This window comes from Colius striatus, chromosome 1, assembly GCF_028858725.1.
Source record: "Colius striatus isolate bColStr4 chromosome 1, bColStr4.1.hap1, whole genome shotgun sequence".
NCBI lineage: Eukaryota > Metazoa > Chordata > Aves > Coliiformes > Coliidae > Colius > Colius striatus.
In genome coordinates, this window is record NC_084759.1 from 206,496,680 (window position 1) to 206,515,382 (window position 18,703).

Here is an 18,703-nt window from a genome sequence, read left to right on the forward strand (position 1 = left end):
TCTCTGAGTTACTCTGGTGTGATGGAACTCACACACCACAAAGCAAAACCAACCAGCTCCTACCCTGGCACGCTGAGCATCTCGTCTGGAATATCCTGGTTCAAGGGGAGGTTTGTGTTGTGTTATTACTGAAAACTGCTTTAAACATTAACAACTACAAACCCAACCCTCTTGCCTTGTTTCCCCCCTGCTCAGCCCTTTCCCTACAGCTGTGGTGAAGGAGGGCTGGTACAAGGGGCCCTTTTTACTGTATGAGGATCCAAGCCCAGGCACAAGGGAATGTGCTGTCACAGAGCAATGGTGATGCAACTGCCGTCAGGCCAGAACAGGAGCAGTTTATTACAGCTGCAAGGGACAGCACAGCAGTGACAGACACTGCTGACACAGACACTGCTGACAGGAACTCTGCCCAAAGGGCAGTTACAGACTTTATGGACCTTCAGGTGGTAGAGCTGCTTCTTCACCAAGCTGCGTACAAGTGTGATCAGCAGGATATTGCAAACTGCAATAGCAATGCTCAGACAGGAAAGCTCAGACCAGCACACCCTCCAGCAAATATCTGACTCCCTTATGATCAGGGCTCCGAGATGCTGAGGGGATGGAACGTGTGTGAGGAGGAAAGGCTGCGGGCCCTGGGGCTGCTCAGCCTGGGGAACAGAAGCCTGAGCTCAGGGGCACCTCAGCAACACATGACAAGTACCTAAAGGGTCCTTAAAGGGTCAGGAGGTGACACTTTGGTGTGTGCTGGGCAGTGGCAGCCCAAGGGGCAGCGGGCACAGGCTGGCACACAGGCAGTGCCCCTGGCCCAGGAGGAGCAAGTCCTTTGGTGCTGAGGGGAGGGAGCCCTGGCCCAGGCTGCCCAGGGAGGGTGTGGAGGCTCCTTCTTGGGAGGTTTCTGTGCCTGGGCACGTTCCTGTGCCCCCTGAGCCAGGGGCAGCTGCTGGAGCAGGGGCTGGGGCTGCAGCAGCTCTGCAGGGCCCTGCACACCCCCTCCATTCTGTGATTCTGTGACCCTATGATTTATTCATTAAACTGGTGGGACCATTATTTATTAATTATTTCTCAACTAGTGTTCTTGGGAACAAAGGCAAGTTTGGCCTTCACTTGACCCTTGGATAAGCTGAGATCCAGGTCCACAGCAACTTAAAATATCTCCTGTAGCTCATGTCCCTTCTGCCTTGACTGACCTAGGCTTGGTGTGTCTCTCCTGTGAGTTGCCCTGTTGGGAACAGGAAAGGACACACTTCCACAAGCTTGCTGGTTGGCATGTGGGACAGCCTATGGACATCTTACATTGCACTCACATGCTCTTAAACCATTCCACCCTTCCCATCTGGAAATGGATGGGAACCAAAGCCCTCCTGAGTGCAGCCAAAACGCTCCCTAACACACTGACAGTCTGCTCCTTGCTATTTTCTGCACTTAGACATGCCAGGCTGAGCCAAATTAAGCCATCAACACGTGAAAAGCTGAAGGAAAGAGAGCCACAAAGGGTGGAAGGAAGCAGCCTGGACAGTGCTGGTTTCACTGCAGAAGCTTCACATAATTTGCTGGGAAGAGCCCCACTCGGCCCCGGCACTGCCCCCGCCACCAGCCTTCATCCACCATCTCGATGTGTGTGATTGTGTCATCAGGGTCAAAAGAAATCTCATCCTCTCCATCTGCAAAAGTCATCCATAAAATACAGTCACAGTGCAAAGGTAACTCCAGAGAGAGCTGGTTTGACACCCCCCCACCCCAGAGGAGAATACAGAACTAACGTCCTGGTGACCCTCAGTTTCTCTCACTCAACCCCCACCACACAGCACAGATAAAGCAGAGAAGGAGCAAGACTTCACAGATGAAAGATGAGGCTTCTGTGTTCCAAAGTCTTGCCTCATTCTGCTCTCCAAGAGGAAGACGTTTAAACCACCTGGTTGAAATCTCCTCACCACTGCTGATGGTGTAACACCCATCACCTCCCTGTCACACCTCCCCAGCCAGGGGGTCTCACCACCCTCCCAGTGCCTCCCCCCACTGCCTGGATGCACACCCACCTCCTTGGTAATCATAGAGAGCCACTGCACACGTCCCAGGTCTCTCTACATCATAAACACTGTCTGGTTTCCCTGCAGAGGACAAGCAGATGAGAGAGGCTGAAAGCAGTCTCACAGATTTAGCCAGTGCCACCCTCCCCCCAAGCTGTCAGCCTTGGGGTGAACCACAGCCAAACCCTGCCATCAGGGGAAGGTTCAATGGCTTGAAGCAAGGCATGACTTCCCTCCCCTTCTGCAAGGAGAGAAAGGTCCTGATGCCTCTCATTCCTCTCCCAAGAAAAAGGCTCTGCATAGCTCCAGCCTCTGCAGTCACCATCTCCAGCACCAGCAAAGCTGTGACAGAAACATCAACAGCAGCCCACACAGCTCGCTTATGTGCTTGGAGGAAGACTACCCTGCCCTCCAGGAGACACCATCAGATCAGCCTGAGCAACAGGCTGAATTCAGAGGGTATCCCAGGCCTCAGTGCAGCACTGGCAGTCACTTGCCAGGAAGCACAGCACCAAGAGTATCCACCTAGGTCCAGCTTCCTCAGAGCCCTTGTCAGCCCTCTTGTCTGCCTGCCTGAGTCCTGGTCCAGCAGATATCTGCTGCCTGGCTCAGCACCCCATGCAGCTGATCTTGCCCCTTGGGGCTGGGCAAGGGAGTGAGAGATGATGGAGTCTGCAACATCATGGGCTGCTGCCCTGACCACAGTAGACTTCAGTACACAAATTCCCTGAGGAGCCTGCCCCACACATCCAGTGAGGTGAGCAGACAGGTACAAGCTCTCTGAGACATGGGCTCTTCCCTCAGTACTCACCCAGGTGGGGCTGGCTCTGGCTGGGCTCCTCAGGAAGGATCACCTCGTAGTCCTCACTTCCATCTTCTCCATAGTCATAGATGGCATCCAACTTTCCCGAGGGTGCTGGCAGCTCCTCATAGTCATCACCTCCACTGGTACCATCACAGTAGTGAGAGGGCTCTAGCAACTCCTCATAATCTCCACTGTCATCCAAACTCTCACTGTAGATGGGCTGATCCTGGCTGGGGACCTTGCACAGCTCTTCACCCAGATCTGCTGGCCTCGGTGGCAAAGTGGGTGGTGTTTCCTCATCCTCCCTTTTTGCCCCCTGCCATGAAGTGAGAATATGACCAAAAGATGACCAAAGCATCCACTGCAGGCAGGTCTCCCACGGATGCACAGCACCCAACACAAGGGAACCTGCTCCACCACAGGTGCCTTCAGGGCCACCACAATGGGAGCTCCATCCTCAGCACAACAGGGAAACAGCTCAGCCATTAGGTCTGGGTTAAACTAGCACCTGGAATTGCTGTGAAGACCCTCAGGGCTCCAGTATTTGAGCCTCTCTCACAGATGTAGGCAGGTACAGCTCAATGTGCTGCTGCTGTCCTGGCACACTCCGAGAACCTGTCTGGCGTAAGGTGCTGCACAGCCACATCCAGCACCAGCCCAACGTCCCTCCTTCCAAAGCCCCTCCCACACTGTGGCTGCAGCCCCCTTCCTCCTGCAGGGCTGCCCTGAGGCGCAGCCCCTTTGGGGTGCAATCCCCCTGCCTGTCCCCTCCCAGCAACCCCCAGCCCGCCCTGGCACCTCCTCTCCTCCTGCCAAGGGTCTGTCCCGGTCACGGCTCCCGGGCCCCCGCTCTGGCACAGCAGCAGGGGCTGTCTCCACGTGGTCCTTCTCCCTCTGTGGAATGTCCTGCTGGAGAAAAGTCATCAGATCCCCTCCATCCTTCTGAACAAGGTCCAGAGCAAGGTCTGTCCCCATTCCCAACAGAGCAACACACAAAACGTTCCTCCAGGCGCAATCTGTTTCAGGTCCCATAAAGCTGGACACCAGCAGGCCTGTGACAACTGTGGGGTCTGCTGAAAGCAGCCTCAAGGAGGGAATGTATCAGGGAGTGCTTTATTGGTGAAACCTCAAATGCAGAAACAGCACCATGAAGAAAGGTTGTAAATGTGAGGGTTTGGGTGCAATCTCCAGCCTGAGAAGCCCTGAATGCAGACTGCTGGGATGGCTCTGCTGGGGAGATGTGATTGCCAGGCATCAAAAGCAAGAAGGAGCCCTGGCAAAGCACAGGGGGCCATGGCTGGCTGCAGGCATGTCCTGTTCTGTGTGCCAAAAGGGAAAACGTGGTGACAGCTGTGAGGCCAATGGCAGCCCCTGGCAGCTGCAGGGAAGCAGTTTAGCCAGGAGGTTACTGTACAGAGATTAGGCAGCACATGGAGCTGCATGGCCCTGAGGAAAAGCTGGCTCCACGAGCCTTGGAGGACACGGCCATGCCTCACCCTCTGCCGAGCTCCTGGGCCATCCCAGGCGTGCTGCCTCCTGCTCTCCTCCTCCGCCTGCCTCCTGTTCTCCTCCTCCGCCGACTTCGCCAGCGTTTCAAACCGTGACCGCAGGCTGCTGGCGCTACTGGAAGCTCCTGTGGAGAAGACAACTGATGAGCCCACCTCAATGGCTCCTTTTCAACCCCCCCAAGAACCCAGGAGAAACCCAGACCTCTGTCTCTCAGAGAAACCTGCACGTCAGCCACCTTCTCAAGGCAGGTAAACCCCCCATCCCACCGCAGCACAAGCCTGATGGTGCCTGACAGAGGGGCCACGAGGCCACAGCTTCCCACCAAGCCCAGGGCTAGCACTCAGTTCTCACCTGCCTCCAGGGGCCTTGTTTTCTCATATGAGGAGGTGGGAGCTGCCATCTCGTTGAAGCCACCAGCACTCTGCAAGAGGAAATGAACCAAGTGTCCAGCTGGTTAAGCAAGGCCGGTGCTGAGATGCCCCGCTGCACCCGGCTGCTCCTGACCAGAACCTTTGCTCTCAGCTGCGTCTGGGGAGGCTGCTGGCCTCAGCCTTGCTCCCCTGACAGCTCCCTGCTGCCCTCCAGCCAAAGGCAAGGGCTACTCCTGCTCAAGGACTGAGAAGGCCACGTGGAGCCCAGCAGGGAGGCTGCAGGGTGGCAGGATGGCTGCCAGTGGCCAGCAAGGCTGGCACTCAGGGCAGAAGCACTCCCTGGTAGCACAGCACAGAGCTGCGTGGATGCCTGGCAGCCTACCCCCGTCTGAGGCCAGGGGACCCATCCCTTGCACTCACAGAAGCACTTCCCTGTGTTGAATGTGTGGCTGCAGCTTCCTGACCACAAACAATGCCTGTCCCTTGGCAGGCTGTTGCCTGCAGAACCTGTGTGCAGCAGCACAGGCTGGGAATCAGCAACATGAGAAAGTGTGTGAGCAGCTGAGGTACTGCTGGCCCTGTGAGGTGTGACCAGATGGATAAACTGGTGACAGCATGGGTGGGGTGTCTGTGGTAAAAAGGAAGTGAGATAGAGGGGGTTTATCTACTGTCATATGAAAACCATCATCCATAGAGCAACCTGCAGGCAGGACCCAGCTGTCAGACCCTCACAGACACATTTAGGGTTCTACCTGCAGGCGTCACCCATGGGCTGGATGGACAGCGACTGCAGCCCGTGGAGCCCAGACAGCAGCTCTGCTCCCCTTAAAGAAAACACCCCTGAGCAGACAGACAGCACTGCAGGCTCAGGACCAGGTCTGCACAGCTCAGGACCAGGTCTGCACAGACTGCAGCAGAGACTGAGCATGTTTATACATCAGCACTTAAACTTAGGAATCCTAGTGTGAGAGTTGAATCCTGCACTTAGTGTTCAAAGCTCTGTCAAAGGGGACTTAAGATTGTCTGGAGGTATATTATGCTTTGCTCTGGAGCAATGACTTTGGTACTGCTCCAGTGCCTGAAAACCAGGCAATGAAGAACTTAGGTAAATGCCCAAACATTGTTATTTTTACTGTCTTTGATAATGCCTCAGTATTCTCCAAATGCATAAAATTCATGTTCCACTTTGAGCTGACCACGAGCTGATCATCCCCTCTCTGCATCCTGCTCCTCCACACAGCCCTGACTGTTGCACAAGTGCTCATCTGATTTAGTGTGCTTTTTTCCTGCCACACACAGGATGCTTTGCGTTTTGACAACACACCTCCAGCTGCTGCTGTTAAACTCACAGACCATGCTACTCTCCTCCACGGTGGGACGCCATTCCCACTCTGCCACTGGCCCAGCCTACACGTGCACCATGGAAAGGAACATGCTTGATTGTCACAGGTATGTGTTTATGTTCTTCCTTGGCCCAGGGCCCTGCAGAAGGTCTTCATCTGCTTCCTCCTATGTTAGTACCATACCAGGCACACCACTGAGCCCAACAACAGAAGCAGCACGGCTCGGGGAAGGCACTCTTGCTGCCTCCTCCAAACGCCCCAGAGCCCCACCACCATTCAGCACGTTCATTGTTTAGGTCATCCCCATCCATGCAGATTCACCATCTGCTGGCAAGATCCCCTCTCCTGAAGAAGCTTGCAGGGCAGCCTGCCAAAGCCCCACATCCATCCGAGTGCCTGAGACAGTCTGCATCTCGAGCTCTTGCCTGGCTTCAGCGCAGACACAAAACATGACCCAGCAAACTGGACGGATGACCTCCTCCCATGCAAGGCTGATCCCTGCCAGTCCCACCCCTGAGGGGTTTTGCTATGGTTTGCAGGCAGGTGACTAGGTCCTGGCCTGAGATTCAGCAACCTGAACAGATCATAAGAAAGCCCTGGACAGGATAGAAAAACCCGCAGAAGGCAACAAACAACAGAGAAGCTGATGAGTTACAGAGTGCCATGAGGCATGGCCAGATTTCACAAGTAGCTGAGGGTGAGGGGTATGGATGAGGAGCCAGACACCAGAGAGGCCAGAGATACTGGATACTCACACATGGGGAGGTCTACAAGCTGGTTACCCGAGGGACCAAGGATTCGAGCCAGCTTCTGGGAAGCCTTGTTTGTGTGTGGGTATGACAGCTGCTAACAAACCTCATGCCTTGAGCAAGAACAGCAAGAGGAATGGCAGCCACAGCAATACCAGCTTCTCACTGGAGGCAGTCCAAGGCAAATCACTGTGTGCACACTGCTCTCTGCACAACCATCACCCAGCAGTCAGCACTGGGAACACGACACCAGATGGGCCTTCAGTCCAACACTTCTGTGGTGTAAGAGACAGCTCCTGCATGGTGCAAGAGCCTGTGCCTCAGAGTTCTCACAAGGCTGTACTCTCACAAAAGCTCCTCTCCAAGGAGCTCTCACTGTTCACCCTGACTGCACTGGTGCACAGGGGGCCTGCAGGAGTGATAGAAGCAGCCAGACAGAATGCTTCCAGTACCTCAACTGGTACTAGATACCCAGGAAGCACAGTCTGATGGCCTTAGAAAGCTCTTCACTGGCTCTGCTATCACATCCTGCCCCAAGGCAGTGCAGGTGTCTGAGTGTTCAGTCTGAGAGTAGTGATTCAAAAGCAGCCAAGAATGAAAACCACTTTTTCTTTGTTGCATTATGGTGTCCCCAGGCTGGGTTCCTCTGCACCCTCTGGTACTTACACCAGGCTGGTTTCCTCACCCTTGCACCAGCTGAGCACTGAGCAGTGGCACCTCAGCTCTACCTGGGAAGTTTCTCCTCTTGCAGCAATGCAAAGAACAGTGATTTGCAGGAAGCAATTGCTGGCTGCAGCATGCAGGCATCTTACCTTATCTACTCTGTCCTTCTGGACCCCGTAACGGCCTCCAAACCCCTTGGCGTAGTCTGTATGGAAAAAAATAGGCTATTTTATAATATTTTGTATTCTGTGTGCACCTCTGACTTCAGTACGCTCTGACCAGTGAAATGAGTTGGCTTTGTCTGCACTTTATGGAACTAATTAGAGACAATAGGTGCAGAATGCTCCTGACAGTAGCTTTAAGACTGATCCTTCATTGCTGCCAGCAAAGTGTGGAGCTGTTCAGTGCTGCACATTGCCAAACCTGCTCCCAAGGCACCGAGCTGAGCAGCCCCTTGTGCCACTGCAGTGCAACATAGCTTTGTTCACTGAAGTTAAACACACAGTAGTCAAGGATTCCTGGAACCTGCTTTGCCTCATTCTCATGTGCTCACCTTTTGAATGAGCTTATGATCAGAAATGTACCTCAGAAAGCACAGTCTGGGAAGTCTGGGAAGCCTGATTCAGGGACTTGCATTCAATGTCCCCCTCTGATCCAAGCATGCACCTACTCTGGCAGAGTTTACCCTTGTGCTTTGGGGGTTCACAGAACCACAGCTGCTCCACAACACAGTGAACATACTCAGCTTTCAGCAGCCAGATCTCTGTCAAGCACAACCACTAGCTGGGGGTCTGTGTGTGCTCCAAGGAAATTGTGCTGGCAGTATTGTCCTACCTGTTTGGGATGTGTGGGGCTGCACTTCCTCCTGGTGGTCCCAGCCAAGGGCACTCTTGTCCTGACGATCCCTCTGGACTCCGAACTTCCCACCAAAGCCCACAGAATAGTCTTCAGCCACAGGGATCCGGGTCATGGTCACAGGAAAGGACAACAGAGGGAAGGAGAAAAGTGGCGGCGCTGTGAGCTCAGGTTGTTCTCAGAGGGGCCACAGTCTTCCCTGCTCAGGGCTTAGAGACTCTAAGACACAGAGCAAGGCCAGATTTCCTCACTGATGGCTGCAGCAACAGCCCTCCCTCCTCCTTGGGACATGTCACCCGCTGTTGGCAGCTGCCTGGGCTCCCCTTGCCCCTTTCCCTTTGTGACATACTGCCCAGGAAATCCCTGTGTCCATAGACATCTGCTGCTCCTCTTCATTTGTCCTGACCTTTTCTCAGCAGTTATGCACCATGCAGTGGCTCTCCTCACCTGACCCATTCCCTTGCTGCAAGCAATGGGCACCCAACAGCTCTTCCCATCACCCGTGCAGCAGATGCAAAAGCCAAGCACAGTGCCCCAGAGCCCAGAGTGGGCACAGACCTGACCCTGCCTGCTGCAGCAGGCTCCCCCAGCTCACCTTTCTGAGAGTCGTGCTTCTCTGCCTGGCTCTTGTAGTCGAATCCCACTGCTGCTTTGTCCACCTTGTCCCTCTCCACACCGTAACGGCCACCAAAGCCCTTGGAGTAATCTGAGGTGGTGCATGGAGTGAAATGCTGCTGGTGAGGGGAGGTGGTAAAGATGGGGAGCAGCACTGGGGAGGAGCACTAGGGAGGAGGAAGATCAGCAGGAATGATGGAAAACACTAGACAGAGCAAGAGGTTTGGAGGGGACAGAGTGGATGACAAGAAGCACCATGAGGGCTGTTGAGGATGGGGGCCCATGGGAATGGGTGCACAGGGCAAGTGTGGAGAGCAACAGTCTGAGGACTGTGGGCAGCAGAAGACGCAGCAGAAGACACGGCAGAACACGATGGCAGGGAAGTGACATGCCAAGGGCAGCTGGGGAGGCAGTGGGAGCTCAGCCACTCAAGGATGCAAAGCCAAGGCGAGACTTGGGCACTGACAGCCTGGGCATCCAGCCACTCTTGCATCTCCAAAGCAAGGATTCCAGTCTATGGTCTGACTGGAAGTGTCTGGAAAAGCCTGTGAACAAGTACACTGAGCCTCTGAAAGTACAGAAGAAATGGCAAACTTTTGTTGTACAGCTTACACTTGCTGTAATGGAACCTCAACCTGTACAAGGAAATCACTGACTGGAAATCACTGAACCTGCAGCAAAGGCTGAACCCACAGCTCTGGAGACAGGCTCCAGCTCCCCTCCCAGACTATTTCTGGCGTGCTGGATCATGATGTGATTCAGGCACAGAACATCTTCCTCACTCCTCCCCTTTTTCCATCTTCTAAACTAGTAATGTAGTAACTTCTTCAGCTGTGTTCATTTATTCTCTGAGGACTATCTTGTCATTATTGGCTGATGTTCCTGGAAATTTCAGCCTCTATCCTTGCTGCTGGCTGTACAGAGACATTTTCCTTTCAGAGACCTGGTCTGCCAGCTTTGTTTCCAAATCCTGCCCTTCAGAAGGAGCAGACGAGTTACCTCTCTCTGTTCCCTGACCCTGTTCTTACAGGTCTGCATTTCACAGGAATGAGTTGGGGCTTCTCCAGCAAATCCAGCCCTATCAATCCATGAAGACTGTCATCCAGAGAAACGTGCAGGAAATCATTCTGAATTCAAGAAGGCTCTGTCTCATAGCAGCTCAGTCACTTCAGGATGAGTAAGTCCTACAAATTTCTTAAACTGATCTTGATTAAGTTATTCTTTACCCATTAGATCGTTACAAAATGGACCTTTCAGGGTGCTGTTCTCAGCAAATAGAGACTTTAGGACTGTTACCTTGATGCTGGTGTTTCCAGGGTGGGCGTGTGTTTATGGAAAACACTTCACCCGATTTCCAACATTTTAATTTTGTCCTGAGTGGTTTCTGTGACTTCACACACCCTGATGAATTTCTATGTCTACAGTCTCTTGTACAAGATTATGTCAAGCCAGCACAACTGCATGTGGTTCATTATTTTAAGGTCAACTGAGAATGCCTCAAAGGTCTTCCTGCGTTTATGCCGTCCTCTGAAAGGAACGTGGTTCAGTTCTCTCCTTGGTACTGAAGTATTCCTCACACTTATCTGAAACACTAACAGACCCTATCCCCTCATCTTCTCTTGTTTGCAGAACATTTAAAGTATCTTTAGTTTCAGTTCTTGCCATGTTCCTAGTGAATGCAGATGCCTGCATGCATGTGCCAAAGTTTAGCCGAAACACCTCCAGAATTCTGCAGTCTGGGTGCTGCACAAGCTTTAGTTTCCATAATCATTGTTGTGCCTTTTCTTACATGTCACTTTTTCAGCAATCACTTCTGGAGCCCTGCAGTGCTTGGGTTCCCTCTGGAGCAGCTGCTCAGAAGGACTTTGAGAGGAAAGGGAGGACTATCCATCCCTCAAGGATCAGGGTGGGAGGGTACGTCTCCTCTGCTCAGCCACCACGTGGTTTCCATCCAAGCAAAACAGAGAGACAAGCAGGATGTGCAACAGAAGGTGGTGACAGGACAGTGGGGAATGGGTCTGCAAAGGTGACTGACTGGGAACATGAATCTGACACCAGTGACAGCAGGGGAGTAACAGAGGAGCCTGTACCACAGCGGACAGCACAGCACACAGGGAGCAGAACAGGAGCTGGGCAAAGTGTCACGGGGCCACACATGCCCATGGACTTGCCTTTCTGGGACGAGTGTTTCTCCACCTCACCCTTGTATTCAAAGCCCACTGCTGACTGGAACAAGAAAGGGAGGCACATCAGTGGTCCCGAGGACCAAGCCAGGTCTCACCCACCCTCCCCAAGGGGCTATCTGGGACCCTGCTCCCGGCTTGCTCTGCACCATGCAGCACTTGGCTGCTTCCTGCCAGGTACACGAGGGCTCCCCAGCCTCTTGCACCACCGCTGCTGTGCATGGGACAGTGTGCCCAGGAACAGGCCTTTGGAAGACCCCAGGCACTGCAGGTCAGAGTCACAATCCTGAGCCCACATCCTATCAGCAGGCAGGGCAGCTGGGCAGATCTGACATAGGGTGTGCATGGAGGGGGTCACATCCTGGCCGTCCCCATCCAGCCCCACCGTGGCCAGTCACTGTGTATGGCACAGCTTTGGGGTTTGGAGATGCAAAACACCACGGCCTCAAGACAAACAGGGCTGGCTGGGTTTTGTGCACAATAATGCACACCAGAAAGTCTTTGCAAGTGCCCTGCCATTTGTCCTCACTGTCCTGCACACAGGAGGTGAGCTGTGTGCTGCAGTGGGGATCGTGGTGCATGGCATGCCCAGACCTCCAGCCACAAGCTTAAGTATAGCCCAGTGTTTCAGGGGCAGCACCAAACACAGGCCACAAGTGGCTGTTTCAGCTGCCTCATCCAACATACCTTGTCAGCTCGGTCCCGCTGGACTCCGAACTTGCCCCCGAAGCCCTGGGCTGCATCGGTCTGTGAGGAGTGCTTCCCAACAGCAGCAACGTACTCGTGGCCCACTGCACACTGAGGGGGGAGACAGCATAGCGTGGGCACCCAGGGGCGGACTGGCAGGGGGACAGAGGCGAAGGCACCACACAGTTCCTTGGCCCTGCAGCTGAGCCGCTTCAGCCATGATGTGACAGGTCCAAGTTGACCGTGCTGGTGGTGGATCGCCTTCCACGCTGCCTTTGCCAGCACCAGCTCTGCTCTGGGGCCTGTGGTGCAGCCTCAAGGGCAGCCATCCCACCCAGCATGCCAGCCGTGGGGTGCTGGATACGTGCTGCTCCCAGACACCAGTGGGGCAGGGTGGTGGGTAACCACGTGGAGAAGCTGAGGAGAAAGCTGCACACGGGCATGCGCAACAGAAATCCCCGAGGCAGCAGCTCTGTCTGCAGAAGACCAGCAGACCTGGCCAGGACCACCCTTTATGGCTAACCCAGCCCAGGCCAGGGTCCCACTGCTCCCTGCCAGAGCGTGGCCAGGAACTGCACACACTCCTCAGGAGAAGGGACAGGCTGAACACTTGCAACATCCTGCTAAGACTGCACGAAGGCCAAGGAGCTGCTCAATAAAACCAACCTCACTCTGCTCCAGCACAAGGGGCATGAGCATAGATGCTTCATTTGGGTCTCCTGGAAATGTCTGTTTCTCACCCTGCTGTCCCAGTATCCTGCACACCCACAGTGACCCCATATCCTGAACACTACTGCACCTTGTCACCTCCCTTCTGAATGAAAATAAAAGCATTAAATGCTGAAAGGTACAGGAAGCAGCATGGTGAAGCTTATCAGACAACACAAAACAGACTTGCTGTGAGAACACAGAATATGAACCAGAGCTTCTCTCTGAAGAGATGACAGAGGTGTGTAACAGAGCATGTGAAGAGGGAACTCATCAGTTCTCCAAGCACAAGTCGGGAGGCACCTCATTTAATTGCTAAGCAGCATGTTTGAAATAAACCACAGAAACTCCTTCTTCACAGCTAAGGAGAGTGTTGCAAGGAAGCTGTAAAGACAAATTATGGGTTCAAATGGAGCCTGGAGACAGATTATGGACTAGCTGGACCTGTGTGAATCTGTGCAGCCACGCCAGGGCTCCAACCCCAGCAACCAGCGACACTCCTTCCTTCATGAGAAAGAACACTTCTGCACTGGGGCCCAAGGAAGCCCTCTGCATCAGTTACCTTATCCATCCGGTCCTGCTCTGTTCCAAATTTGCCTCCATAGCCATAGGAGGCCTTGGGGCCAGTTTCCAGCTCCTTCTTCTTGATGACCTCATGTTCCTCTGACACCTTGCTCCTCAGCTGATGGATGCTGGTGAGAGAGTTAGGGCACGTCACTGGGACTGTGCAGACCCATGCTGCCAACTGGAGTATCCCTGCACCACACCAGAGCCCAGCACAGAGCAGGACATAAGTAAACCCACTGTCAGCATGTGCCCACACTGGGCCCCTCTGTGTGAGCCACACGTGCAGCCACTGCCCCGGGGCAGGAGATGCTGCTGCCCTGGGGCTGGCAAAGGCTGCAGAGCAGTGGGCTCAGTGGGTGGGACCAGTCCCAGCCTGCAGCCTCCCTTCAGGGCTACACCCTGTGTTCTACAGGAGCCCACGCTTCCCATTCTCTGTGTGCTGCAGTAGCCACGCTGTGTGCTGCACTAGTCACACTGTATCTTGCACTAGCCACGCTGTGTGCTGCACTAGCCACACTGTATGCTGCACTAGCCATGCTGTATCTTGCACTAGTCACGCTGTGTGCTGCACTAGCCACGCTGTGTGCTGCACTAGTCACGCTGTGTGCTGCACTAGCCACGCTGTGTGCTGCACTAGCCACACTGTATCTTGCACTAGTCACGCTGTGTGCTGCACTAGCCATGCTGTGTTGCACTAGCCACGCTGTGTGCTGCACTAGCCATGCTGTGTGTTGCACTAGCCACGCTGTAATTTGTACTAGCCACGCTGTGTTTTGCACTAGCCATGCTGTATGCTGCACTAGCCACGCTGTATCTTGCACTAGCCATGCTCTGTGCTGCACTAGCCACGCTGTGTGTTGCACTAGCCACGCTGTATCTTGCACTAGCCACGCTGTGTGCTGCACTAGCCACAGTGTGCCGGGCAGTATGGGATGTCCCATGGGAGCTGATGGATAGGATCAGCTTCGGACAGGGAAGGAGCAGGAGCTCTATGCCGCGGGGACGGCCGATACCTGGAGGAACTCGAAAGTCGCCCACCACAGGCGGCCGGCGTTCCCCCCTCGCCCCGGCGTTCCCCCCTCGCCCCGGCGTTCCCCCCTCGCCCCGGCGTTCCCCCCTCGCCCCGGCGTTCCCCCCTCGCCCCGGCGTTCCCCCCTCGCCCCGGCGTTCCCCCCTCGCCCCGGCGGCAGCTCCAGCCAAGCGCCGCTCCGCCCCCGCCGCTCACCGGCCCTTATTTGGGTGCTTTCGGCGGTCGCTGCCACTTCCCGTCTCGGCACGTCGCGGCGGTCACGGGCTGTCCCCGGCCCCGCACCCAGGCGCCCGCCCCGGCCCCGGCCCCGGCCCCGGCCCCACACTCGCACTCACTCGATGTGCTCAGCGCGTCCCGAGCCCGCGATGGTTTTGGCTCCCCAGCGCTGCTCCTTCTCGGAGATGTCGTTCTGCAGAGCGAACCGCAGCCGTCAGCGCCCGCGGAGCAACGGGGCTCCGAGCCCGAGCCCCCGGCGGACCCGGGCGGGGCGGGCGAAGGACCAGGAGGGTCCCGGGGAACGGGCGGGACGGGGTCCCGTCGGAAGCCGCATCGCTCCTGCTCGGGGAAGAGCTCGCAGCAGACACACCGCAGCGGTCTATGGTTTAGGAGGACGTCGGAGGGCTGCTGCAGGGAGGGTTTCACTCAGGGCCCGCGGCTCTGCCTCGGCTTTTTTAGCACAGCACGTGTTTTCACTTTTTGGGACGTCTGAATGTGTGCTTGATAAGCTGAAGCGTCAATAGACTGTTTCCTAATACAAGGCAAAGCTAAAAATATATACAAAATGGAATAAAAGCCTTACTCTGTTCAGGCTGATTTCAAATGCTGCCACAAATGGAAGAACTGAAGTAAAAACAACCCAAAAAATCGGCAGCATAGTGTTTTTTTAAACATTACTAATTTGGAACGCTGTAGAGGGAACTTGCTTTTCTCTTCCAAACTGGAATTTCTTACTGGAAATAGCAAGGCGAGACCGAGCCTCGAAACCGGGGGACTCTTGTGTAACAGGGGAGACTGTCCCGTCAAGAAACCGTCTGAGAAAGGAAACCAACGATCGGGGAGACCCATGGGTAAAGCATGTGCGGCTCTCCTTGATGCAAGGAGGAGCGTGGCTTTGGCTATGTGCTCCTGGGAGGTTCAGAAAAGGTATGAATAATGAGATGTCAGTGTCTTGAGCTAGTGAAGGCCTGTTCGGGTTCACAAAATGCAGGAGACAAAGCAGCACAGAAAAATCTTGTGATGCCAGATCAGCAGGTGATGGAGTTGTAAACAAAGGTTGTTGTCCATAAGTACAAAAACAAAGCACACAGAAACAAAACTCCTGTTCATATCTGTACAACAATGGTTCCAAATATTCACCATTCAGGAAGGAGTATGAAATACAGAATGATGTGTGATTATGCAGAAGAACAGCAAACTGGCCAAAAAGCCAAAGCGTGAGTGAGTGGCTTATTGGGAAGCAGAGAATCAAATAGGAAAGGAAAATCACAGCACTGTGTGAGCCCATGGGGTTCCCACAGGCTGAGCCCTTCTGTCCTTGTATCAGCTCACCCAGAGAACTGGATGAGACAGAAAACAAGGCTACTCAGAGGCACAGAGCTGCACCTGCACAAGATGACTGTAAACAGAGAAGGATTCTTCCAGCTGGCAAGAAGACAAATGCAGGTGATGCTGGGGTCCTACACAATTACAGCGCTGGAAAGAGAAGATGTGTCTTCGCTGGTTCTTACAACAAAGTTGTGGGGAGGGTTCAGTGAGGTCACAGGGAGCAGGTTTAAAAGAAACTCAATATTCTACACTCCTTAAGCGACAGCACCTGTAGTCAGATGTGGGGTACACTCTGTGGGAAGTTCTGGAGACTAAACACAGATGCGGGTCAGGAATGATGTGACAGTACTTGCGAGGGGCTGCGGGGCCTTGGCCGGCGCTGCACGGCCAGCGTGCTGCATGCCCAGCCCACTGCGCCCCTCACACCCACACCACCGTTACGGATCACACTCCAGGCACTCACCACAAAGTCAGGGTCAGTCTCCCAGTCGTCCCCCTGAGCCTCAACCTTCACGGACACGTCGTGTCCCACGACCGCTTTCCACATCTGCACAAGGAGGACACGGCATCCATGGGCACGTCAGACCCTGCAGTCACTGCATAACCCAGGCTGGGGGAGACCCTTCAGGCCGTCTGCCCTGCTGGTCCTTCATACAGCCCAGGGCGCCCCAAAACAGCTCCTCTTGAGCCCTAGGTTTTAAGTGTAAACCCCAGTTTTCACACACACCGACTCCACAGTGAAAACACCTTATTTTAACGTGGTGGTGCTACCAGACCTGCTTTTCCAACACATTCTCTGTGCTGTGGGAGGCTGCTCTCTGCTTTAACCTCCCTCTGTCAGGCACAGCTGTGGCACGTTAGGGGCCGTGGCTTTGCCACCAGGACACAGGGCTTGCTGTGCGTGCTGAGGCTGGACTGTGGTCGCTTGTCTGTTTTCCAACCTTTCAATCACTGCCTGTTGTCCTAGAGAAGGTTCAGAGAGAAGCTGTGTGCTGGTCTGGCAGTGCTGGTACAGTGCACTGTGGGGTGTTTATGGCTGTCATAGGGTAAAAACAGGAAATGGGGCTTAAATCATTGTGAGCAGGGCTGAAAAGGCTGAAGTTGCGTGGTACAGCTCACACAGGCTGTCCAGAGAGGCCTGGAGGAAGCAAAAGGCCCAGGAAGAGGAAGTGATATAAAAGTAATGTGAAATCTAAAACTCCTGCATTTCCTTTGCAAGGTGCCCATGAAAGAACGACGGTGAAAAAGCCCTGTCCAAACAACACAGTTTCTACAAAGTGGGAGACAGAAGTTTACGTGGCCTGCATGCCCCTACACAACCCAGCAATCGTTCTCAGCAGAGCTCTCGTGTCCTACCACGTGCTGCTGCATGTGGTGTTGAGCCTCAAATTGCTCTTTTGCAGCTTTTCACTGGGGCAGAGGCGAGGGAACGGACTGTGCAGCAAAGCCTGGGCTGCTGAGCCTGTTTCACATCACAGCAAGCATCACCTACACCTGTGAACACCCTGAGAGGCAGGAGGAGAACTGCTGCGTGATGCACGCTCTTTAACAGCATGCTTTTATTATGTGCTTCTCAACAGCACTAACCCCTCAGGCCTAAAACCGTACAGGAGCCTCCAAACTTGCCTCAGGGGCCCAGGACACTTGCCTTCTGCCCAAGCTAAATATTTATGCAGGTCAATTAGCTAATTGCACAATACAAACAGCTGTGAAGTGCATAACCTAATTCAGTACAGTACAATTCAGTTTCAAGCTTCCCTTACCAGTTGTCTACAGAATCAGCACTTCAAGACCAAGCAGCAAAGACAACAGAAATTGAAGGCACAGCAGGGATGAGTCTTGTTAAACAAAAGCCAGATAGTTAGCTAAGGCAGAGGGTGTAGGGCCAAGGCAGATTGACGTGAAGGTCTGGCTTTAGGCCTTGCCCAGGCTGCCTCAGGGGGAAAAAACAACAACCAGAAAGAAGAAGGTCTGCAACACACTCTGCTGTGCACTGACAGTGATCTTAGGACAAACTGAATATAGCTGATTGCAAATAAAAGCAGGGGAAACAGGAAGGCTGGTGTGGGCAATGCAGCGCAATTAGCAATCCCTTCCATCTCCTCCCCTTCCTGGTTTATCAGCATTTCTCACTCCAAAGATTTTTGATGTTTGTGGTTGATTTTTGTTTATAAAACACCAGCAATAACCAGCTAGCACAGCGTATTCAGCAGGGCACGTAGTTCAGGGTTTTACCTACTGCCATAAACAGTTCTTGTAAACTGCTGCTTTCCAAAGACACCCACCACGAGTCTCGGGAGTCAGGACAATCCAGACTGTAACCTCACCACAAAGCTCCTCTGCAGTGAAGACCAGCCAGTGCAGCATCCCAGCCCTTTAGTTTGTCGCATTTTTCTCCTTGAAAGCATCCACTACAGCACAGACACAGGGCTACCACGCTCAGCACAGTTGTGCGGGTTCATTTGGAAACCTGGTTCCTTAGAGCCTTGAACACAAGGGCAACAGCGATGACAAAAGAACAGAGCAAGAAGCAAATGCCAAGCACTACACCTCACACGTGCTGGGTCAGGAAGGAGTTCTCTTTGCCCACCAAAACCATGTATCTGTTGTCATTTCTTACTTTCCACTATCAAATCCCCCTCAGCTTTCTTACCTTAAAAGGCTCAGCAGCTCCTGCTGGCAAAGCCGATGCTTTGTGCTCAGGCACCTGTGGTTTAGTGAGGGCTTTCGGACTGCTGTGTGCTCCAAGTTCCTGTTTTAACTTCAGCTGTCTTCACTTCCTGCGTCCCAGCCCCCAGCTTCGCTCAAGTCATGAGAACCACAACCTGTGCTGGGGCACGGCGGTTCCCTCGCACGCTGCTGGGCCCTGTGCCTGGCACAGCCTGCACCCAGGGGACACGTTGCTGGCACCACCAGCAGTGCTTGGTGGGGCACGATGATGTGCACAAACAGATGGTGAGCTCCATTTTTCATCTCTTCCAAAAAACCAAAAGCCATTCTACCATAAAAGTACAAAAAAAGTCAAAAGGCTGAGCCCCTGGGCCTG

At 53.9% G+C, this 18,703-nt stretch overlaps 1 protein-coding gene across 2 annotated transcripts; it reads right to left on the reverse strand.

Annotated features, from left to right (window-relative positions):
- Positions 1–315: 315 nt before the first annotated feature.
- Positions 316–18,399, reverse strand: LOC104556516 (hematopoietic lineage cell-specific protein-like). 2 transcript variants are annotated; one of them, XM_062020302.1, is made up of 15 exons: positions 18,311–18,399; positions 16,121–16,204; positions 14,448–14,521; positions 13,078–13,207; positions 11,808–11,918; positions 11,109–11,163; positions 8,918–9,028; positions 8,302–8,412; positions 7,617–7,672; positions 4,693–4,762; positions 4,329–4,465; positions 3,631–3,738; positions 2,839–3,148; positions 2,037–2,108; positions 316–1,661 (listed from the first exon to the last, which is right to left on the reverse strand). In XM_062020302.1, exons 2-15 carry the CDS (start codon positions 16,202–16,204, stop codon positions 1,525–1,527), a joined length of 1,566 nt encoding a protein of 521 aa, XP_061876286.1. In that variant the 5' UTR covers positions 18,311–18,399; the 3' UTR covers positions 316–1,524. The 2 variants fall into 2 exon arrangements, with proteins under 2 accessions (XP_061876286.1, XP_061876285.1); XM_062020301.1 differs by having other exon boundaries at positions 3,631–3,741.
- Positions 18,400–18,703: the final 304 nt, after the last annotated feature.